At 40.9% G+C, this 21,185-nt stretch overlaps 1 protein-coding gene across 1 annotated transcript; it reads right to left on the bottom strand.

The window, feature by feature from the left end:
- Positions 1-8,664: 8,664 nt before the first annotated feature.
- LOC130277492 (mucin-5AC-like) lies at positions 8,665-20,928 on the bottom strand. The gene is made up of 6 exons (XM_056528166.1): positions 20,865-20,928; positions 15,874-16,254; positions 12,461-13,279; positions 10,446-11,432; positions 8,768-8,869; positions 8,665-8,669 (listed from the first exon to the last, which is right to left on the bottom strand). The coding sequence occupies exons 1-6, from the start codon at positions 20,926-20,928 to the stop codon at positions 8,665-8,667; spliced, it is 2,358 nt and encodes a 785-aa protein (XP_056384141.1).
- Positions 20,929-21,185: the final 257 nt, after the last annotated feature.

Raw genomic sequence — 21,185 nt, 5'->3', positions numbered from 1 at the left:
CCGAGAAAACACTAAAGAAATGGAGGCACTCTACATTCGTACGTGGGACTATCCCTGAGAAGGGGAGAAGCCCTTGGAACGTCGCAGAGCAACAGTGGCCAAGTTTGTCAAGGTCAGAGGTTACGGTACCCTCATTGATTGCCATACCGGCTATACCATCCTCGTAAACCGTCGAGCTGTCCAGAGGCCTTACATCCACAAGAAGTTCCATTCCCTGGAGGTGGGTGAGATTGTGGAATACACCCCCGTCCAGGGCCTGCGAGGAGAATGGGCTGCTGCAGTCACCAGACCAGCAGCTCCAACCCAGCTTCATTTCAAGTATTTTCTATCCACTTATCTTAATGGGATTTGTGGTGTCCCGGAACGGTACCGTACCTTGTATGGTGGTCCCCAAAGTCAGACTTACTATGTTCAGGTAGGGTCCCCCAGTTGGGATAGCCCCTAGTCGCCTCCTTCTTTTCGAATTTTGTAATGTTTAAATGTATATATTTAATATAATGTATATAAGTATACTTACCTTGGTAGCGTCGCAGGACCTTCGATCATGTGACTGTGTTAACTCCTCTATGGTATGTTGGAGGACCTTTGGAGGTCCTTGGGTCACATGTTACCCATAACTCTTTGTACAGAAGATTGACAGTTGTTATGGACCAGTGAGCTTAAGTCCAGCCCCTTCCCATATAAGGGAGCTGTAGCCAATGATCACTCTCTTGGGTTGCTGCTCTCGTGAATGCTGGACTATCAGAACAGATCTGCGCAACTTACAAAGACACGCTAGGCCAGAAGCCTGCCAGCCTCAGCCTGAAACTAAACCGTGAGTTAAAATCTCAATCCCTGCTAAAGCTAGCGTGATTACTGGACCGAATCTAAACCCCTAAATCCAGTGGATCAGCGCAACAATTACCTTCCTAAGCTCAATAGACTCACGAGGTCCCAACCACTTGTCAAGCTCTAATAGACTTTGTTATATGGACTGTTCCTGTTCATTATTGCATAAAATCTTCAGTAAAAGTTCAGACAAGTTTCTGCAAATCTCCGGTTGTGGACAATCAATTATTTCTGACCTCCCTATCGCTCTTAGGACGGGTGGCGGTAGGACAAGCATACAGAGAATAGCCCCCACCCTGGCGTCACGAATTGAAAGGGTTAAGCAACCACCCTTTAGTAACCGCACAGCTACACCCCCATATACCCTACACCCCCAAGCTACCACAGGGCTTATTGACTACTACGCATAAAAGATCATAATTTGATCTTACAGGTTCTACTTGAGTTTAATGTAATTTTTGAAGATCTGACTTCAGTATTTTATCAGAATCACAGGGGGACATTTATCAAAGTCAGTGTATGTGCACTGGTGTTATACACAGGTTTTGATGGTGTGGTTGGAGTGTACATGCACCAAATGGTGCAGGGACTGTGATAAATATGTGGCTCGTTCACAATGATATTTCACTCAGAACACCACTTTGTATGATTCTTTACGTGCGACTTTTCTGAGACTTTTTTTTCACTGGTGCAACTTTTTGTAAGCCAGGTCTGGGCTGGTATAGGTTTGTGGTGTAATTGAGGTCTATGCCAGGAACTGTCCAGAGCAGGAGAGGTTTGCTATGGGGATTTGCTCCTGCTCTGGACAGTTAAAGGGGTACTCCAGGCCTAAGACATCTTATCCCCTATCCAAAGGATAGGGGATAAGATGTCTGATCACAGGGGTCCTGTCACTGGGGAACTCCACAATCTCGTATGCAGTGACATCACGATACTCCGGCCCCGTAGTCTTGACCCAGCAGACTCAGAGGCTGCAGCGCTGTGTGCAGCTCCCACAGGTGGTTGCTGCATGTGAGATTGCGGGGGTCCCCAGTGGCAGGATCCCTGCGATCAAACATCTTATCTCCTATCCTTTGGATAGGAGGGATAATATGTCTTAGGGCCGGAGTACCCCTTTAAAGGAGTACTCCAGGATCTTAAAACTTATCCCCTATCCAGCGGCCGACATACCTCCTCAATGCAGCACTATGGCAGAGCCAGAGATTGTTGAATGCAGCGCTCCAGCTCTCCCATAGCATTATAATGAGGGGGCATGTAAGCGGTGGTTGACACGCGCCCTTTGTGAGGACTGCTGGGGCCCCATACAGGAGATCGCGGGGAGTCCAAGCAGTTGATTCCCTTTTAATCCTTATGCATGTCCCTCCTACATAATCCTGTTACCAAAACTCCACCCATTTAACCCAGGTGTTTATACCTAGCGGGAGACTGCATAAGGATTAATACTAAGGTATTATTCCTAGTTACTCTCTGAGGCTTGGAGCACATGGAAAGGTGAGCTTTTGAGATCTGTTGACATGGTGTGGTTCTGTTTTTGCGTGGTGGCGTGGCCCAGAGCTGGGAGAAAGGAGGGCTTAGTCTGACAGCAGTGGCTTTGCCTGAATACTGGGTTTCTTACCCTGTGGGTGCGGGCTTTGCAGCAGTAATAATTGCTGTGTGGGCTATGCCTTTGAGGTTAGAGACACACTTGAATGAGTTGGCTGTGAAGTGGCAAGTGGGTTTTAAAATCTAACAATGTTAGTTTGTAAAATTTTGCTGAGAAGCAGTAGATCAATGTATAACATGGATGTGTGACCATGTCTTTTTTATTTATTCTCTCCACTGAATAAAACTAAAAAACTTTTTAGTTGTAAATAAAATACTGTGTATATTGTTCACTACTACTCTTTCCTCTATAACGTTTACCGGTGCATGATGGACTTTAGAGGATCAATATGGCTGAAAACCCATCATCTAAAACAGGTAAGCACAAGGCATACACAAGAACCTTTACATTATTCTCTAATAATAACCTATGTTGCTCTATAAAAGCAAAAAATTATAATAATTTTTGCAGTGTACCTAATGTTTTAGAATTTATCCCAAAAAACCTACAGGACTCTGCTATAACATTACAAGAGAATTCATATTTATATATATATATATATATATATATATATATATATATATACACATATATATATATATATATATATATATGTATATACACATATATATATATATATATATATATATAATAATTCTTTTTTTTTTTCACTGAATTTATAAAAAATCTACACAAAAATAAAGGCAACAAATGCTGCTAAAATGGGCTGTACACATATATATTTCGTTTTCATTTTCATCGAATTTATAAAAAAGCAACACAAAAATTAAAAAGGCAACAAATGCTGCAAAAATGGCCTTTACGCTTAACCCCTGTGCACATGTGTTATAATAGGAGTTGTAAATCCTACTCTTATACAGAGTAAAAAGTATAGTCATACTCAGTAATTCTAGCCTTTAAACAAACATATAATGCATGAAAGACTGAAAAAAGAACACTAGGGGTATTTAACAAATAAAGGACCCTAAACACATTAGTGTATAGTCAGGACTAGAACCATCTGATGTATATGGAGGCCTCCAGACTCATCCCTGACAGATGATGTTAGGGGAGAGGGAAATATTGGTGGGGCTGAGCTGCAACAGCATACTTCATCCCTCCCCCACCCTGCAAGAATGATGTACTGGCTTGGCTTCCAGCCCTGTATGCCAATCAGTCAAAGCAGGATGGTAGGAGGCATGCTATAGCTCATCAACACCAGTTTGTCTCTTCGGCTGCTAAAAAGCCACTTTTATAACTTTACAAAGAGCGATTAGCAAAGCTAAATATATGGTTATTTTATCCCCTCTGTACTTGCCTTGGAGCTGACAACGTCTCTTTAAATTGCCGTGCTATATACAGAAAATCTTAATATTTAATTGTGGGGCAATTAGAATGTAGTGGATGAGAACAATATCTGCAGTAATGATAATGATCTTCATAAATAATCATTAGCTTTACTTCAAATATTATAGTTGTGTTCGCTTTTCAAAAAAAGTTTGCAAATTAGCAATAATATTGGCATGGGGGTATCTTAAAATTACTGAAATTACATGGAAATGTGGCTACCTTCTTCCAAAAACAGCACCAAACTTGTCCCTTTGGCTGTCTGTGGTATAAAAACTCTGCCCCTTCAAAGTGAGCTCTATTTGGATACCGTTGGAAAGCTGTTAGGGTATAAAAGCAGACTGTAACTTTCCTTGAGCTGCTGATGGGTGCCAAACTTGCACAATTGTTGTTTTATTTTTAAGCCAAGTGTCAAGAAGGCGATTCCATGCTGCTTAAGTGCCACAACCCTTACCTTCCAGCGTCTTCTTAATTGACATACGGAGCCCTGTATATTAGTTAAGTAGGGGTTGGCATGTGAAGGCAAGTCAGAAAGTGTGCCAGACTGTGGCACCTGATCATGTTGTCTCCTCTTCCTTGACACTTGGCTGAGAAATAAAAAAAAGAGAGATTTTATATTTTTGGCAATCATCATCCACTCCAGGCAAGGTACAGTTTGCTTGTATACCCTAACAGCTATCCAAAAGTGGCTGCAGCTCTTACAAGCCAATACAAGCTGACAGATCCCCTTTAACTTTGATGGGACTGAGCTTATACCAGACAATGGACAAGTGTGGCACTGGTTTTTGATAAGAGCAGCCATGTTTCTTAAGTCCTATACAACACATTTTATACCTGCAGCCAGACTTAGCCAGAAGACATGCCAAAACCTTGATCTGTTACAAAACCTAATGTGTCATTGTTCAGGAACAAATTATCGATGCTCATTGTCACTAAATAGTTGTTAATAACAAGTACAACACAAATAACGGGCTTCGTAATCCAAACATTGACCAGAGTTCTGTTTTTTGTTGAGACATACAAGTTCTTGGGATGCATCACACTGTTGAGAGTACGCATCTTCTATTGGTACATAGGGGAATCTGACCAAGCGACACTCTGCTTTTCGTGGAGTTGTACATATGGAATGACCCTGGTTAATAATTGCTGTTACATTTTCAAAGTCTCCGCCATCAGGGCCTGAAGTGACCTGGTGAGTGTTAAACCAGGAACTCCAGGTGCATTGCTCAGTGGAACAGGTAGCTGCAAAAAAGAAAAGAATACAATTAGAACAACAGTTTGGCATAAAATAGTAAATTGGGACATTGATACATCTAGAATGAAAGAGTTATTTTATACATATGGAGGGAGATTTATAAAAACCTGTCCAGAGGAAAAGTTGCCTAGTTGCCCATAACAACCAATCAGATCGCTTCTTTCATTTTTGAAAAGGCCTCTGAACAATTAAAGGAGTAATCTAATTGTTTGCTATGGGCAACTCGGCAACGTTTCCTCTTTACAGGTTTTGATCTCCCCCATGGTGTTTTAATAGTTGCTATGAATTATTTTAATACTTTTTAGGATACTAAATGATAAGCATGTTCACTCTTTCACCTCTGCGTAAATTTTTACACTTTTAACAAATGTAAATAAAGCCTGAATTTTCTGCACACATGCATGTACACTCATGGGCAAATTCATGCAGTTTAGCATTAGATTTGATATTGTTTTGTAACTACAATAAAAAAATTTTTTTTTTTAAATCATAATACTCCTGTTTCTACATAAATGTCTAATCCAGGTAGATTCTGAGATGAACGAGACTATAGGGTTGTGAAAACAAGCCCTTATATTTTAGTTGCAACGTACATACATGTTACATGCTGTACGTTCTTGGCAATGAAACAGTTAATGAACACTTTATATTAATATTGCCCAATTTTTCTGTGATTTGTTTTGCCAATGTTTATAAGTATAGAATTTTAAATCAATTCCTTATGGTTTTCAAGATGTTTGCTTGCTGTCATATAGTAAGAATGATCACAAGAATACAGTGAACATGTTAACCATTAATCATACCCCTCCACCATTGCCTGATTTTCGCCACAGTCCTCTTTTCTGTGCAGACAGTTACTGCCAAATGAGCCAATCACTGCTGAGTGGTCAGTTCCTGTCTGCCTGGATTGTCCCAGGAAAGAGGTAAAAGAGGACCACGGCAGAGATCAAGGTCTTGAGAATACCCAATGTCCTAATAATTGCCTTTTTTTTTTTGGTCACGCAGCATACTAGAAAACATAAAAAAGTGATCAAAAAGTCCCATCTACCCCAAAATTATACTATTGAAAACGACAGATCATTGCACAAAAATAAGTCCTCTGACAGCTCTGTAGATGGTAATAATAATAATAAAAAAAAGTGTTACTATCATGGTCTTAGGCATGATCGCTAGTTTATAAGCCAGGAAATTGGGCGGCCTCACTCCCCAGCTGTCAATCAAATCCAACCTATTCTCTGCATAAGGCTGGGTTCACATCACGTTTTCTCCCATATGGGAGCGCATACGGCAGGGGGGAGCTGAAACCTCGCGCTCCCGTATTCCTTTCTATGCACTCCCGTATGTAATTCATTTCAATGAGCCGGCCAGGGTGAAACGTTTGGTCCGGTCGGCTCATTTTTGCGCCGTATGCGCTTTTACAACCGGACCTAAAACCGTGGTTGACCACAGTTGTAGGTCTGGGGAAAAAGCGCTGACCAGACCGAACGTTTCACTCCGGCCGGCTCATTGAAATGAATTACATACGGGAGCGCGAGGTTTCAGCTCCCCCCTGCTGTATGCGCTCCCGTATGGGAGAAAACAAGATGTGAAACCAGCCTGTCTACTCAATAAAAAGGTCAGATCTTTCGGCTGGCAGGGGAGTGGAGTGCACTGCCATGCACTTCACAAGCTTATAGGTCGTGATCACATCCGCTCTGAGTGAGATTCTCTGCATAAGGCTGGGTTCACATCACGTTTTCTCCCATATGGGAGCGCATACGGCAGGGGGGAGCTGAAACCTCGCGCTCCCGTATTCCTTTCTATGCACTCCCGTATGTAATTCATTTCAATGAGCCGGCCAGGGTGAAACGTTTGGTCCGGTCGGCTCATTTTTGCGCCGTATGCGCTTTTACAACCGGACCTAAAACCGTGGTTGACCACAGTTTTAGGTCTGGGGAAAAAGCGCTGACCAGACCGAACGTTTCACTCCGGCCGGCTCATTGAAATGAATTACATACGGGAGCGCGAGGTTTCAGCTCCCCCCTGCTGTATGCGCTCCCGTATGGGAGAAAACGAGATGTGAAACCAGCCTGTCTACTCAATAAAAAGGTCAGATCTTTCGGCTGGCAGGGGAGTGGAGTGCACTGCCATGCACTTCACAAGCTTATAGGTCGTGATCACATCCGCTCTGAGTGAGATTCGGTGCAATCTCAAATTTTGACATTTCTGGGCATTAAGTGATAAAAGGGAGGAGAGGCCAATTGTAGAAATAAATCAGTGCCTTTGCAGTTACCTGTGGGCAGAGCTGGGATTGTTGAAATTAAATATCCTGGTCGCAGGAACAACAGAGGAATTGCACCTCAAAGTCTATACAAGGGACATCATTGTTCTTGTTGAGGCAGGTCAGTCCTACGCTCTGTTCACACTGGGTGTTGTAATTCAGATCCTCAAAGGGGACATAAGGAAATCGGGCAGAGCGGCAATGAATGTCTCTAGGTGCTTGGCACACATCAAATCCACGAGCTGTGATGTTACTTAGGGTCTCCCAGTCGCCACCATTTGGACCTTCTTTTGGATGATTCACATTAAACCACTCTGTCCATTTACAAGCAGAACATGTGGGTTTTTCAGTTGGCCCTAAACAAGAAAGAAACAAAAAATAGTGATTTTGGTGGTTTCGGCTGTTTCTGGACAGCCTGTATTCTGTAGAGAATCAAGTAATATTAATGGGCACTGCAGGGTTTATGATCGAAAAGTGGATTATTTTTCCTCTGCCGTTTTTTTTTTTTCCCCAGCTGTGGAAAGCATTCACTGGTGACTAGTGCAGCCATCGCAATATCATTTAAAAGCTTAGGGTTCCCTGCTCACATACCTTACTACAGTTTTTTTTAGGGTTTGCCACAGGTCCTCTTTAAGATAGCTTTAAAGGGGTTATCCAGGAATAGAAAAACAGCTAATTCCTTTAAAAAAAAAACACTCCATGTCTGTCTCCAGGTTGGTTGTGTTTCTGCAACTCAGTTCCTTCGAAGTGAATGGAGCCAAATTGTAATTCCACAACCAACCTGGAGACAGACGAGTAGAGGTTTTTGAAATAAATTAGCTCTGTTTTTCTATTCCTGGATAACCCATTTAATGTCATGTTATCATATACTGTTATTATATACTAAGATATCTCTGGAATTTATTACATTGCTAAGCATTATTACTACTAATTTGAAGCACCAAGACTAATGCAAAATATCTAAGAAGCCCCCCCCCCCCCAAAAGCTACCATTTTCTATTTATACTACTAGTGCTTCCTTATTGGCAAAGGAGTCTTTGAACCTCACAGGCACCAGGACCCAGGTTCACCCCATATAACTACAGCCAGGCTACTACTAACTTTTGTCTGCATCACATTTTTTTTAATGTTATCTCACACATTGCACACTCAACTTAAATTTTAGAGGCCACTTATGGATATAAACCAATGTCTTATTAATTACCTGCGGGCAGAACTGGGATCAGTGAGGTTGAGTTTTCCGGTGTAGTTGGCATTTCTGTGGCTGTATGGATTGGGGATTCTGGCACTTGATCACAGGGACAACAGAGGAATTTCACCTCAAAGTCTATACATGAGACATCATTGTTCCTGTTGAGACAGATCAGTCCTGTACTCCTTTCACACTGGATGTTATACTCAAGTGCGTTAAAGGGGACGTAAGGAAATCGGGCAGAGCGGCATTGAATGTCTCTGGGCACATGGCACACATCAAATCCTCGAGCTGTGATGTCACTCAGGGTCTCCCAGTCTCCCCCATTTGGACCGTCTTTCGGAGGGTTCACATTAAACCACTCTGTCCATTTACAAGGAGAGCATGTGGAGTTTTCTTTAGGCACTAAACAGGAAAAAATATATTTAATATTTCACAAAAAAGGTAAAATATGTGATAACAGTGGTAGACCTGGAACTACTTTTCACACACTTTTTTTTATATGTGCCTTATCATTTCAGAATGTTATAACTACCCAATCAGTGGGGGTTCGTCCGCTGAGATCCCTGCCGATCTTGAGAACAGAATACAAATGTCCTCTGAATGGAGTGGGGCGTGCATGCACGGGCAGGGCTTCAATCAGTCTCTGAGACTTCCACTCCCTTTATTCAGTGATTTTCCTACATTCCTGTGATTGTTGGCGGTCCTGTAAATAGGGACTAACTTTTTGAAATAAGAATGCTTCTTTAGGGTAGGATCACACATGCCGTATTTTTTTTATTTTTATTTTTTGCAGCTTATTTTGCTACCCATTGACTTTAATTAGTAGGAAAATATGCAGCAGCAAAATACAGCTCATATGACCCTACCATAAAGGTGAAAAACTAACTAGTGACCAGTGTTTCTTTTTAGTTAAAGGGGTAGTCCGCCCCAAGACATCTTATCCCCTATTCAAAGGATAGGGGAAAAGATGTCTGATCATGGGGGTTCCGCCATTGGGGACCCCCGCGATCTCCCCGCTACACTTGGTGTTAATTTAGAGTGTTGGGTGCAACGCCGGAGTTCCGTGACGTCACAGCCATGCCCCCTCAATTCAAGTCTATGGAGGGGGCGTGACTGCCGTCACGCCACCTTCCATAGACTTGCATTGAGGGGGCATGGCCGTGACGTTACGAGCAGGCCGTGATGTCACAAGCAGGGCGTGACCGTGATGTCACAAGCCTCCGCCCCGCATCGCCAGTCATCCGGCACGGAGCAAAGTTCACTCCGTGTACCGGATGTCTGGGGTGCCGCAGCTAAGATCGCGGGGCTCCCCAGTGGCGGGAACCCTGCAATCAGACATCTTATCCCCTATCCTTTGGATAGGGGATAAGATGTCCAGGGGCAGAGTCCCCCTTTAAATCAATAACTCTGCAATGTGAAGAACTCCACCAAACATCTCCCTATAGCTCAGCTCCTTACTTTCCGTTCGGCTCTATTATATTTATAGCTTTAATATCATGTAATTAAATGGGGGATCCCAGTTTTATCAAATCTTTTATGAAAGTGTATAGAGTTATCCAATTATGTATCTGAATCAGTTCTTCAGTTTTCACATCTCTGGTAGTTGCCGTTTCAGCAAATAAAAACCTATCCTGGGCATCATATGGGCATGCAGGTGCAAAGCTTCAACTATAACCAGTCCAGGAGCTGTGTGCCCACAACATGACCAGGAACACTAGGAGTAACCATGAAGATTTATTTTAAATGGCAGTAAGCAGATAACTTGAAAATCATATGAAATTGATACAGAAAGTATATTAGAAAGTGGTGTAACTCTTAATTATACTAAAAATTCCATGCTTTGTGTTATTTCATAAGTGCATTAGTTAAAATCCTCCATGCACACACAACTTGTAGATATAAAGGAGAAGAGACCACTTATTGCTATGAAAAGGAGAAGAGACCACTTATTGCTATAAATCAAAGTCTTATTAATTACCTTCGGGCACAGCTGGGATCCGTGAAGTTGAATATTTTGGTGTTGTTGGCATCTTTGTTGCTGTACTGATTGATGAGGTTGAATATTTTGGTGGTGTTGGCATCTTTGTTGCTGTACTGATTGATGAGGTTGAATATTTTGGTGTTGTTGGCATCTTTGTTGCTGTACTGATTGATGAGGTTGAATATTCTGGTGTTGTTGGCATCTTTGTTGCTGTATGAATTGATGATGTTGAATATTCTGATGTTGTTGGCATCTTTGTTTCTGTATGAATTGATGATGTTGAATATTCTGGTGTTGTTGGCATCTTTGTTTCTGTATGAATTGATGATGTTGAATATTCTGGTGTTGTTGGCATCTTTGTGGCTGTATGGATTTGTGAGGTTGAGTTTTCTGGTGGTGTTGGCATTTTTGTTGCTGTACTGATTGATGAGGTTGAATATTCTGGTGTTGTTGGCATCTTTGTTGCTGTATGAATTGATGATGTTGAATATTCTGGTGTTGTTGGCATCTTTGTGGCTGTATGGATTTGTGAGGTGGAATTTTCTGGTGGTGTTGGCATTTTTGTTGCTGTATGGATTTGTGAGGTTGAATATTCTTGTGGTGTTGGCATTTTTGTTGCTGTACGGATTGATGAGGTTGAATATGTTGGTGTAGTTTGACTTCGTGAATCTGGCACTTGATCACAAGGACAACAGAGGAATTGCACCTCAAAGTCTATACAAGGGACATCATTGTTCTTGTTGAGGCAGGTCAGTCCTACGCTCTTTTCACACTGAGTGTTGTAATTCAGATCCTCAAAGGGGACATAAGGAAATCGGCCAGAGCGGCAATGAATGTCTCTAGGTGCTTGGCACACATTAAACCCAAAAGCTGAGATATTACTCAGGGTCTCCCAGTCGCCACCATTTGGACCTTCTTTTGGATGGTTCACATTAAACCAATCTGTCCATTTACAAGGAGAGCATGTGGAGTTTTTTTGAGGCACTAAACAGGAAAGAATCAGATATTATGAATCAGAAATTATGAATATATACATCCATTATCAAGTAAAATATATTTAATTCCTTAGGGACTTGTTTCCTTTTCTACCATATAGCATCAATTATTTTCTCCCCCCCCCCCCCCCCCTGCATTTTAAAACTTGGATTTTTTTTATTTGTCCAACAAGATAGCCTTATGGGAGGGAACTTGGCACAATTTTTTTTTTTGTACCTATAAGGCATAGGAAAGCTTTTTGAAATTGTACATATTTGTGATTGTTGAAGGTACTGTAAATAGGGAATAGGGTAGGGTCACACATGCCGTATTTTGCTGTTTATTTTTTGCAGCTGATTTTGCTACCCATTGACTTCAATTGGTAGGAAAATATGCAGCAGCAAAATACAGCACACGTGACCCTACTGTAAAGGAGCAAAACTAACTAGTGACCAGTATTTCATTTTTAGTTAAATCTATAACTCTGCAGTGTGATGAACTCCACCAAACATCTCCCTACATCTCAGCTCCTTACTTTCTGTTCGGCTCTATTATATTGATAGCTTTAATATCATATCATTAAATGAGGGATCCCAGTTTTATCAAATGTTTTACAAAAGTGTATAAAGTTATCCAATAATGTATCTGAATCAGTTCTTAAATTTTCACATTTCTGGTAGTTGCCGTTTCAGCAAATAATAATCTGTGCTGGGCATCATATGGACATGCAGGTGCACAGCTTCAACTATAACCAGCCCAGCAGCTGTGTGCCCACAACATGACCAGGACCACTAGGAGTAACAATTAAGATTTCTGTTGAATGGCAGTAAGCAGATAATTTGAAAATCATATCAAATTGATACACAAAGTATATTATAAAGCATGGCATGGCATTCTTAATTATACTAAGAATGCTGTGCTTTGTGTTATTTCATACAGTAAGTGCGTTAGTGAAAATCCACCATGCACACACAACTTATGTAGATATAAAGGAGAAGAGACCACTTATTGCTATAAATCAAAGTCTTATTAATTACCTTCGGGCACAGCTGGAATCTGGGAAGTTGAATATTCTGGTGTTGTTGGCATCCTTGTGGCTGTACGTATTGTTGAGGTTGAATATTCTGATGTTGTTGGCATCTTTGTTGCTGTACGGATTGGTGAGGTTGAATATTCTGGTGTAGTTGGCATCCCTGTGGCTGTACGTATTGTTGAGGTTGAATATTCTGGTGTTGCTGTACGGATTGATGAGGTTGAATATTCTGGTGTTGTTGGCATCCTTGTGGCTGTACGTATTGTTGAGGTTGAATATTCTGGTGTTGTTGGCATCTTTGTTGCTGTACGGATTGATGAGGTTGAATATTCTGGTGTTGTTGGCATCTTTGTTGCTGTACGGATTGGTGAGGTTGAATATTCTGGTGGTGTTGGCATCTTTGTTGCTGTACGGATTGATGAGGTTGAATTTTCTGGTGGTGTTGGCACCTTTGTTGCTGTATGGATTTGTAAGGTTGAATATGTGGGTGTAATTTGGTTTGGTGATTCTGGCACTTGATCGCAAGGACAACAGAGGAATTGAACCTCAAAGTCTATACAAGGGACATCATTGTTCTTGTTGAGGCAGGTCAGTCCTACGCTCTTTTCACACTGGGTGTTGTAATTCAGATCCTTAAAGAGGACATAAGGAAATCGGCCAGAGCGGCAACGAATGTCTCTAGGTGCTTGGCACACATCAAATCCACGAGCTGTGATATTACTCAGGGTCTCCCAGTCACCACCATTTGGACCTTCTTTTGGATGATTCACATTAAACCAATCTGTCCATTTACAAGTAGGACATGTTGAGTTGTTTTTAGGCACTAAACAGGAAAGAATCAGAAAATTATGAATATATACATCTATTACCAATTAAGATATATTTAATTCCTTAGGGACCTGGTTCCTTTTTCTTCCATAAAGCATAAATTATTTTCTTTTTTCACTCCTGCATTTTAAAACTTGGATTTTTTTTTTATTTGTCCAACAAGATATCCTTGGACTTGGCACATTTTTTTTGTACCTATAACACATTGAAAAGCTTTTCGAAATAATAATAAAATGTATGATATTTTGATAAATCTATCTATTATAAGATAGGAAATGTGTATAGTTGTATCATGTTTTACAACTTTTTCACAAATGCCAAAAAAAAAATATTTTCCTTTGTGCTGCCACATTGCATTACACATTTTTATTTTTCAGTCAGCTAGGCCTTCTTTTTTACAGGACAAGTTGATGTTCTATCATTGCAATTTTTGGATTTGGAATACTTTTTGATTACTTTTCAGAATTTTTTTAAGGGAAAAAAATTATTTTATGAATTATGAAAACTCCCACAGTTTTATAAAAGATAATGTGAATTGTATCACCCCATTATCTGTCAGCCCATGCCTGCAGCTCGTAGCATGCAGATGGGCTGTCAAATTCCCTTTCAATGGATCCTGAAAGCTCTGTATCATGTTCAGCGATGCAGACATGGGGAGATAAAACAAATGATAGCTATCTCTTAGCTGATGGCTGTTTGCAAAGTTATAAAATCATGTTTTCCTTCTAAGCTCAAGTGTCATACAGGTGGTGCTGATCTGCAGCATGTGTGCCTCCTCTCTACACCATCCCTTCCTGTTCTGTATGATTGATTTACAGGTATTGATGTTGAAAGCCAAGCAGGGAATGAGGAGGCATGTATGCTGCAACTCAGCACGGCTTCAAGGGCACTTGAGCTTAAAAAAAACAACATGATTTTATATCTTTGCAAGTGGTTATAAGCTTAGAGACAGCCATAATTTATTTTATCTGCCTATCCGCTATCTGCCAATGTTTGCAGCTCTGAGAATGATAAAAGCTGACAGATTCCCTTTAAGGGTCTATTCACACGTACAGTATTCTGCACAGATTTGAAGCGCAGGATTTCAAGCTGTGTTCAGTCATTCAGTTATCATTGAAATCTGTAGCAGAAAATCCTGTTCATCAAATCCTGCGCAGAATACTGTACATGTGAATAGACCATAAAGGAGTAATACAGTTTCAAGCAATGTGTTATAAAATTGCACCCATTGTTCTCTAACTTGCTTTTAGTATCAATTACTTTGTTTTCAACTTCTCAGTGAGAACTTTTGGTGTTTATTCTCAGTGGGTAAAAACTTATCCTGGTTATGTGATGGACACACACAAAGGTAGGTGGCTTATCACCAGACAGGGCTCTGATAACTGTAATGAATCTAACAATGGCATATCTAAAACATAACCAGGACAGATTTGTATCCACTCAAAGTAACAATAAAGATTTCCTTTAAAAGACAAGAAGCAAAGATCTTCAAAACTGCAAGGAATTGCTAAAGTACATGAGAAAGTCCTGCTTTTGCTACATGTATAGATAATAATGGATGTCACTAGAACTGTTAGGGTGTATTCACACGTGCAGTAGTAATTTATTGTGCAGGATTTTATGTTGCAGATTTCAACTAAATGATCAGTCACAGCAACAAATCTGCAGCTTCAAATCCTGCACATCAAATAGGCATAGTATACTGTACATGTGAGTACACCCTTACAGAATATTACTAAGCATAAAAATTGCTTAAAGTAGTTTTCCGGCTTTATACATCTTATCTATATAAGATGTCTGATCACAGGGGTGCTGCCGCTGGCAACCCCGCGATCTCGGTGCAGCCCTCGGCATTCTGTGTCGGGCGCTGCCTCCAAGACGGGGACGTGACTTCACGGCCACACCCCCTAGTGACGTTACGTCACACCCCTCCATTCTTGTCTATGGAAGGGGGTGACGTGACGTCACAAGGGGGCATGGCCGTTATTTCACGTCCCCGTCTTGGAGGCAGCACCCTGCACAGGATGCTGAGGGCTGCACCAAGATTGTGGGGGTCCCCAGTGGTGGGACCCCTGCATATTCATACATGTTATCCCCTATCCCATGGATGTATAATTCCAGAATACCCCTTTAAAGTTATAACTTAAAGTTTTTGGACACAATGCAAAATGTCACCTACCATGTGCGATTTATAATATGGGTATCTGCCTATGGGGTAGAGGGATCTCTGAATTCTCTCAGGTACCTATGCTTGTGTGTGACTGCTATCTCTAAGTACATTAGTAAAAATACACATTGCAAAAATTTACTTATTTTAATATAAAGGAGAAGATCCCTCTGCTACTACGTGTCCTCTCTAATACTATCTGAGGCGGGGGGGGGGGGGGGGGGTTGGGTCCATGGCCATCTCAGGCACCAGGACCAGGGTGTGTCTGCACCCATTATAGCTACACCTATATTACTCATGTTACCCTGCACTAAATATGCGTTGTTATATCATTAGAATTCAAAATCCACATTACACACAATAACATATTTTGATTTAAAGGAAAATGGGCCACAAATTGCTATAAATCAATGTCTTATTACCTGCAGGCAAAGCTGGAACCTGTGAGGTTGAGATTGGCATCTGTGGAGTTGTACGGATTGGTGAATCTTGCACTTGATCACAGGAACAACAGAGAAATTGCACCTCAAAGTCTGTACATAGGACCACATTGTTCTTGTTGAGACAGATTAACCCTATGTTCCTTTCACACTTTGTGTCGTATTCAAGCATCTCAAAGGGGACATAAGGAAATCGGGCAGAACGGCACTGAATGTCTCTAGGTGCTTGACACACATCAAATCCACGAGCTGTAATGTTACTCAGGGTCTCCCAGTCTCCACCATTTGGACCTTCTTTTGGATGGTCGACATTAAACCACTCTGTCCATTTACAAGGAGAGCATGTGGAGTTTCCAGTGCGCACTAAACAGAAAAGAATCAGAAATTATGATTATTTGTATCTTATATTTAAGAAAATATATTTAAAGCGAAACTGTACATTTTCGAGTGAAATTCTACTTTGAAATTCCGGTGTCGCAGAATCCAATTTCTGTCAATGGGATTACCGTCACTCTTTAGGTCCTAGCGACGACTGATTCAGTCGACAACAAGCGCACTTAGGATCTCCAGCCAGAATTTTTCCATCTGGAAATTTCTCAGTGTGAACTTGGATGATCTGTCTGTTCCTGCATTACATTGACAACTCAGTGAAATGAATGGGGAGTGTGTAGTGCTTAAAGGGGTATTACGAGTTAAAGGGGGTGTCTGGAGAAAGTCTTTTTAAAGACCTGGTCAGGGATGGGGTTCAGTAAAAAAAAAAAAAAAAAACTGTCTCTTACCCTCCTTGTTCCCCCACTGCCGCCGATATAATGGAGCTCTCTTCCCCACTGTCCAGCATTTCTGGGTTTGGGATGTAAGTCATATGCTTGCTCAGCCAATCCGTTGCGGAACACTGCTGCTGTTTGGATTAGCAGTTGTGTGACGTCGCCAAACCCGAAAGCTCTGTACAGTGGGGAACAAAGCTCCATTACACCAGTGCGGGAGTAAAAAATTTAAGAGATGGTTCTTTTTTATTAAATTTTTTTAACTTCACTCCTTTTTCTCAGTTTTTTCCCCCCCCAGACAACCCCTTTAAGGGTCCATTCACACGTACAGTATTCTGGGCAGATTTGATGCTGTGCATTTCAAGATGTGTTCAGTCATTCAGTTTATATTGAAATCTGCAGCAGAAAATCCTTTGCATCAAATCTGCACAGAGTACTGTACATGTGAATAGCCCCTAAAACATGTATCTCCTACCCAAAATATTGATAACAGGAAACAGAGTACATTGAAATCTATCTGAGATGACCACTCGAAATTTCAAAAAAAATTGTCTTCACGGGGTGTTGTATTTTACAAGAATGCATAATAAAGGAGAAACTGAAATCTGTCACAGAAAATCTCTGGGTAAGAAGGTGTCTTCAAAAAGTGGTGTTCTTTTGGAGGAATTTCACTGTATATTATTTGGATAGATTAACAAGTCGCGCTTTTGTGCATTCATTACAGCAGCACATGGCAAGCGCTAAAGTATTGGTATAATAGGAAACATGTAAACTGCAAAATTGGTGGCGCTGCAGGAAAAAATCAACATTTCCTGCCAGGTTTCCCCACAGATTACAGCTGATCAACAGGGTCCTTAGACCCCTTTTATGTCACTTTTGTAGTCTGAACAGTATGAGAACAATGTGAAATAATTCTCTCTTAGCACAACTCTAAAGCTGTACTGTTCCCCACATATTTGTCACGTGCTTCAAAACAATGCTTTTTGGCTTTGTCCCCTTCAGATAAGAAAAAGACTTACTGGTGTCGTCTGGGTCTTCTTCGTGTGCTGTTATATATATATATATATATATATATATATATATATATATATATATATATATATATATATATATATATATGTCTGGCTCAGTTGCCTTCTGGCAATGTAGAGAAGCACGGAAGGGAAACTGATGATTGAACTGATCCCATTCATTTAGATGGGGACAGAGCAGATTTATCCAGCGCCTCAATTGGGACACCTGACCACCTGACAGGCGGGACAGGGAAATGTATCTTTTCCCACGTCTGGTCTGCAAAAATAACTGGGCAGTGGACCATACACAACTGATGCAATTTTTCATCAGTTGTGGCTGGCAGCGGCTTACTCTCCTGTCCCTATGGAAGGGTCAAAAGAGGTGACCGGTTGCCAAAAAAGCATTGGTCTTTAGCTATCTCAGGTGTATGGCCAGCCTATTTTATTTAAAGGAAAAGAGACCACTCACAGATATAAAATAATGCCTAAGTAGTTACCTGTGGACAGAGCTGGGATGAATGAGGTTGAATTTTCTGGTGCAGTTGGTATCTCTGTGGCTGCATGGATTGGTGAATCTGGCACCTGATCGCAGGGACAACAGAGGAATTGCACCTCAAAGTCTATACATGAGACATCATTGTTCTTGTTGAGGCAGGTCAGTCCTATGCTCCTATCACACTGGATGTTGTAATCCAGGTACTTAAATGGGATATAAGGAAATCGGGCAGAGCGACATTGAATGTCTCTAGGCACCTGACACACATTAAACCCAACAGCTGTTATGTTACTTAGGGTCTCCCAATCGCCACCATTTGGACCTTCTTTTGGATGGTTCACATTAAACCACTCTGTCCATTTACAAGGAGGACATGTGGTGTTCCCAGTTGGCACTAAACAGGAATGAAAAAAATATTTTGTAGTATTTGTGTCAAAAACTAAATATTTGTGTTAAATATAATCTGTGGTAATATTTCTGTATAATATGGCTCTTCTTCACATGCCTTAAATGGGTAGTTTTTTTTTTACTACACAGGCCCTATTAGAGCATAGAGGAATGCCATAATACATATACAAGCATCATCACTAGGACCACTCAGAAATGCGCCATCTCATAGACGCCTATGCATTTCCGAGAAAAATCTGCGGAAATAATAGCCTATTCTTTCTGTGGACAGGGGAATCAGGATTTCCATTTCAGAAACATATGCCGTGGAAGTTCCAGCAGCAGAATCCCAATAAAATCGATGGCACTCTGCCCTTAGGCAATGTTCTCCCACAGTTGCTAGCTTTTAGACCAGAAAATGCGCGTAAAATGGCTATTAAGTTGTAATTAACTTAAAGGAGTACTATTGTGCAAATTTGTTTCATCCTTTTGTGCCCAGGCTCTTCGGTCTTCCAGTATGGTCTCCTTCCTTCTTCCGAGTGCAATAGCGGCGTAACGTGAGCGTGACGGAAGGTGAGTTAATGTTTGTTTTGGATTTTTTTTGCAGCCCGCGCACAATAGAAAGAATAAAAATTGCATAATAGTACTCCTTTAATAGTAAAACGCCCATTTGTTCAGACAATAATTTCAAGGTTGTAAATGCATAAAGCTCTTAGACACTATGGCATCATTACACTTCCATAATATAACTACTCTTCGTTATACTAGGTTTTTATCAAGTTATTATATACAGCGCCACTCCTTTCCATGAGTTGTGTCTGGTATTGGAGCTGAACCCAATCCACTTCACTATGGCTGAGCCGCAACACCAGAAAACAGCCCATTGATAAGAATGGCGCTATTTAATAAAAGTAAAAAGTGTAATGGCTATGCTGAAAGAAATCAGTAGCATTTTCTAATATACTTGATAAGACTAAGGCTACATTCACATCTGCTTCAGAGGCTCTGGTTAGGGCTTACGTCCAAATGACCAGACACAAAAAAATGTAAAAAATTCTGGTTAAATGAACGCTTACTGCATTTGGACAGAATCCTTATCAGAGCCTCCGAAACAAGCCCCCAATACAGATGTGAACCTAGCCTAAGAGGCTCTGTTCTTTTATTTTCCTTTCCTGTGTCCAGTGCTAGCAATCCCACAGAATTAATGATGCCTGCTATTGTACATGGGTTTGAAACGCGTTGTCACAGAATAAAATTTTTATATTGTCCGTGACTTGGGCTCTATTATGTGTTCTTAGGGAGAAGTCCTGAACAGATGTCCTTATTTGTCCTTCCAGATTTCATTTCTCTGGTCTGCACACATGGATTCTGATTAACTATATGGCTGCTGACTCTACATGAGCTATATGTCTATGTGCTGAGTACAACAAAATGCGGTAAGCGACCGTCCACCAGTCTGTGTAACATCTTTGACTTGCAGACTTTACTAGGGATGCACCTATTTTTTATTTCCTCATACAGAAGACCCCGCTAATAAGACTCTGCATATTAGAATGCCTTCTTTCTGAGATGGAGTTGGAAAAATAACTAGGGGTTTCAATACAAAATACCGAGCAGCTAAATGTAGACACATGACTGTTTTTTTTAAAAGGAACGCAATTGAGAACCTCTTATAGTTTGAGAAGGTGTAGTTAGAACCACAGCACTCCAGTCTTGTTATTCTAGTAAGATATTTCCAAGCTTTTTTTTTTTTTAACCAAACATGATGATAGCAACATTAATCATATTTTGTAAATAAAACTAAAACAATTATTACTAGAAATAAATGAATAGAGTGCTGCGGCTCTTCTACACTTTGAAAGCCCATATCCTGATGTTGCATGCAGCCATACAGTGCTCAAAAAAGTTTTCTAAAGTCTAAATAAATTCATAGAATTAAAATACAATTAATATTAAGTCCATAGTGGTTACAGTTCTCATCTGCCAAGGTTTTTGTGGCTCCCATTTCAGCAGAGCAAGCTCCCAATCTGTGTGTCTCCCAACCAGTGTGTCTCCAGCTGTTGCAAAACTACATCTCCCAGCATGCCCGGACAGCCTTCGGCTGTCCGGGCATGCTGGGAGATGTAGTTTTGCAACAGCTGGAGACACACTGGTTGGAAAACACTGACCTATATGGTGTAGCCTCATAGCCTGGACACCCGAATCACAAGCCTTAAATTTCTTTTAATTGAAGCAACTTTGCATTTGTATAAATCCAGTTTATATAGTTTATCTTTCTTGTTGGACTAACTACAATAATGTATCTGGACTTACCTGGAGATGAGAAGGTCTGACTAAGGAAGCATATGGTAAGGGTGAGTAGCGGGGTCAGGTGCATTGTAATCCTCCTTGTTGGTCCGAATAAGAGAAGCCAGTTTAGTGAGTGCTTTATATAGAAGAATAGTCCTGTAGAGGTTGGGGGTCTTTAGAATGTGGACATAATAATAAACTCCTCCTATCTGGAGATGGTTCAGTGTGATCAAATTGTAATGTAAATCACAGTGTAGTGGTGCTGGGGGGAAAACAATGGGCAGCCTATGCATGTGACCTGAGCATTCCTGTAAATTTCAATGCAAGTGATCAGCTGTAGTCTGG

The sequence above is a fragment of the Hyla sarda genome, chromosome 6 (genome assembly GCF_029499605.1).
Source record: "Hyla sarda isolate aHylSar1 chromosome 6, aHylSar1.hap1, whole genome shotgun sequence".
Lineage (NCBI taxonomy): Eukaryota > Metazoa > Chordata > Amphibia > Anura > Hylidae > Hyla > Hyla sarda.
Note: the sequence above shows the minus strand (reverse complement) of the source record. Positions and strands in the feature narration are given on the sequence as shown.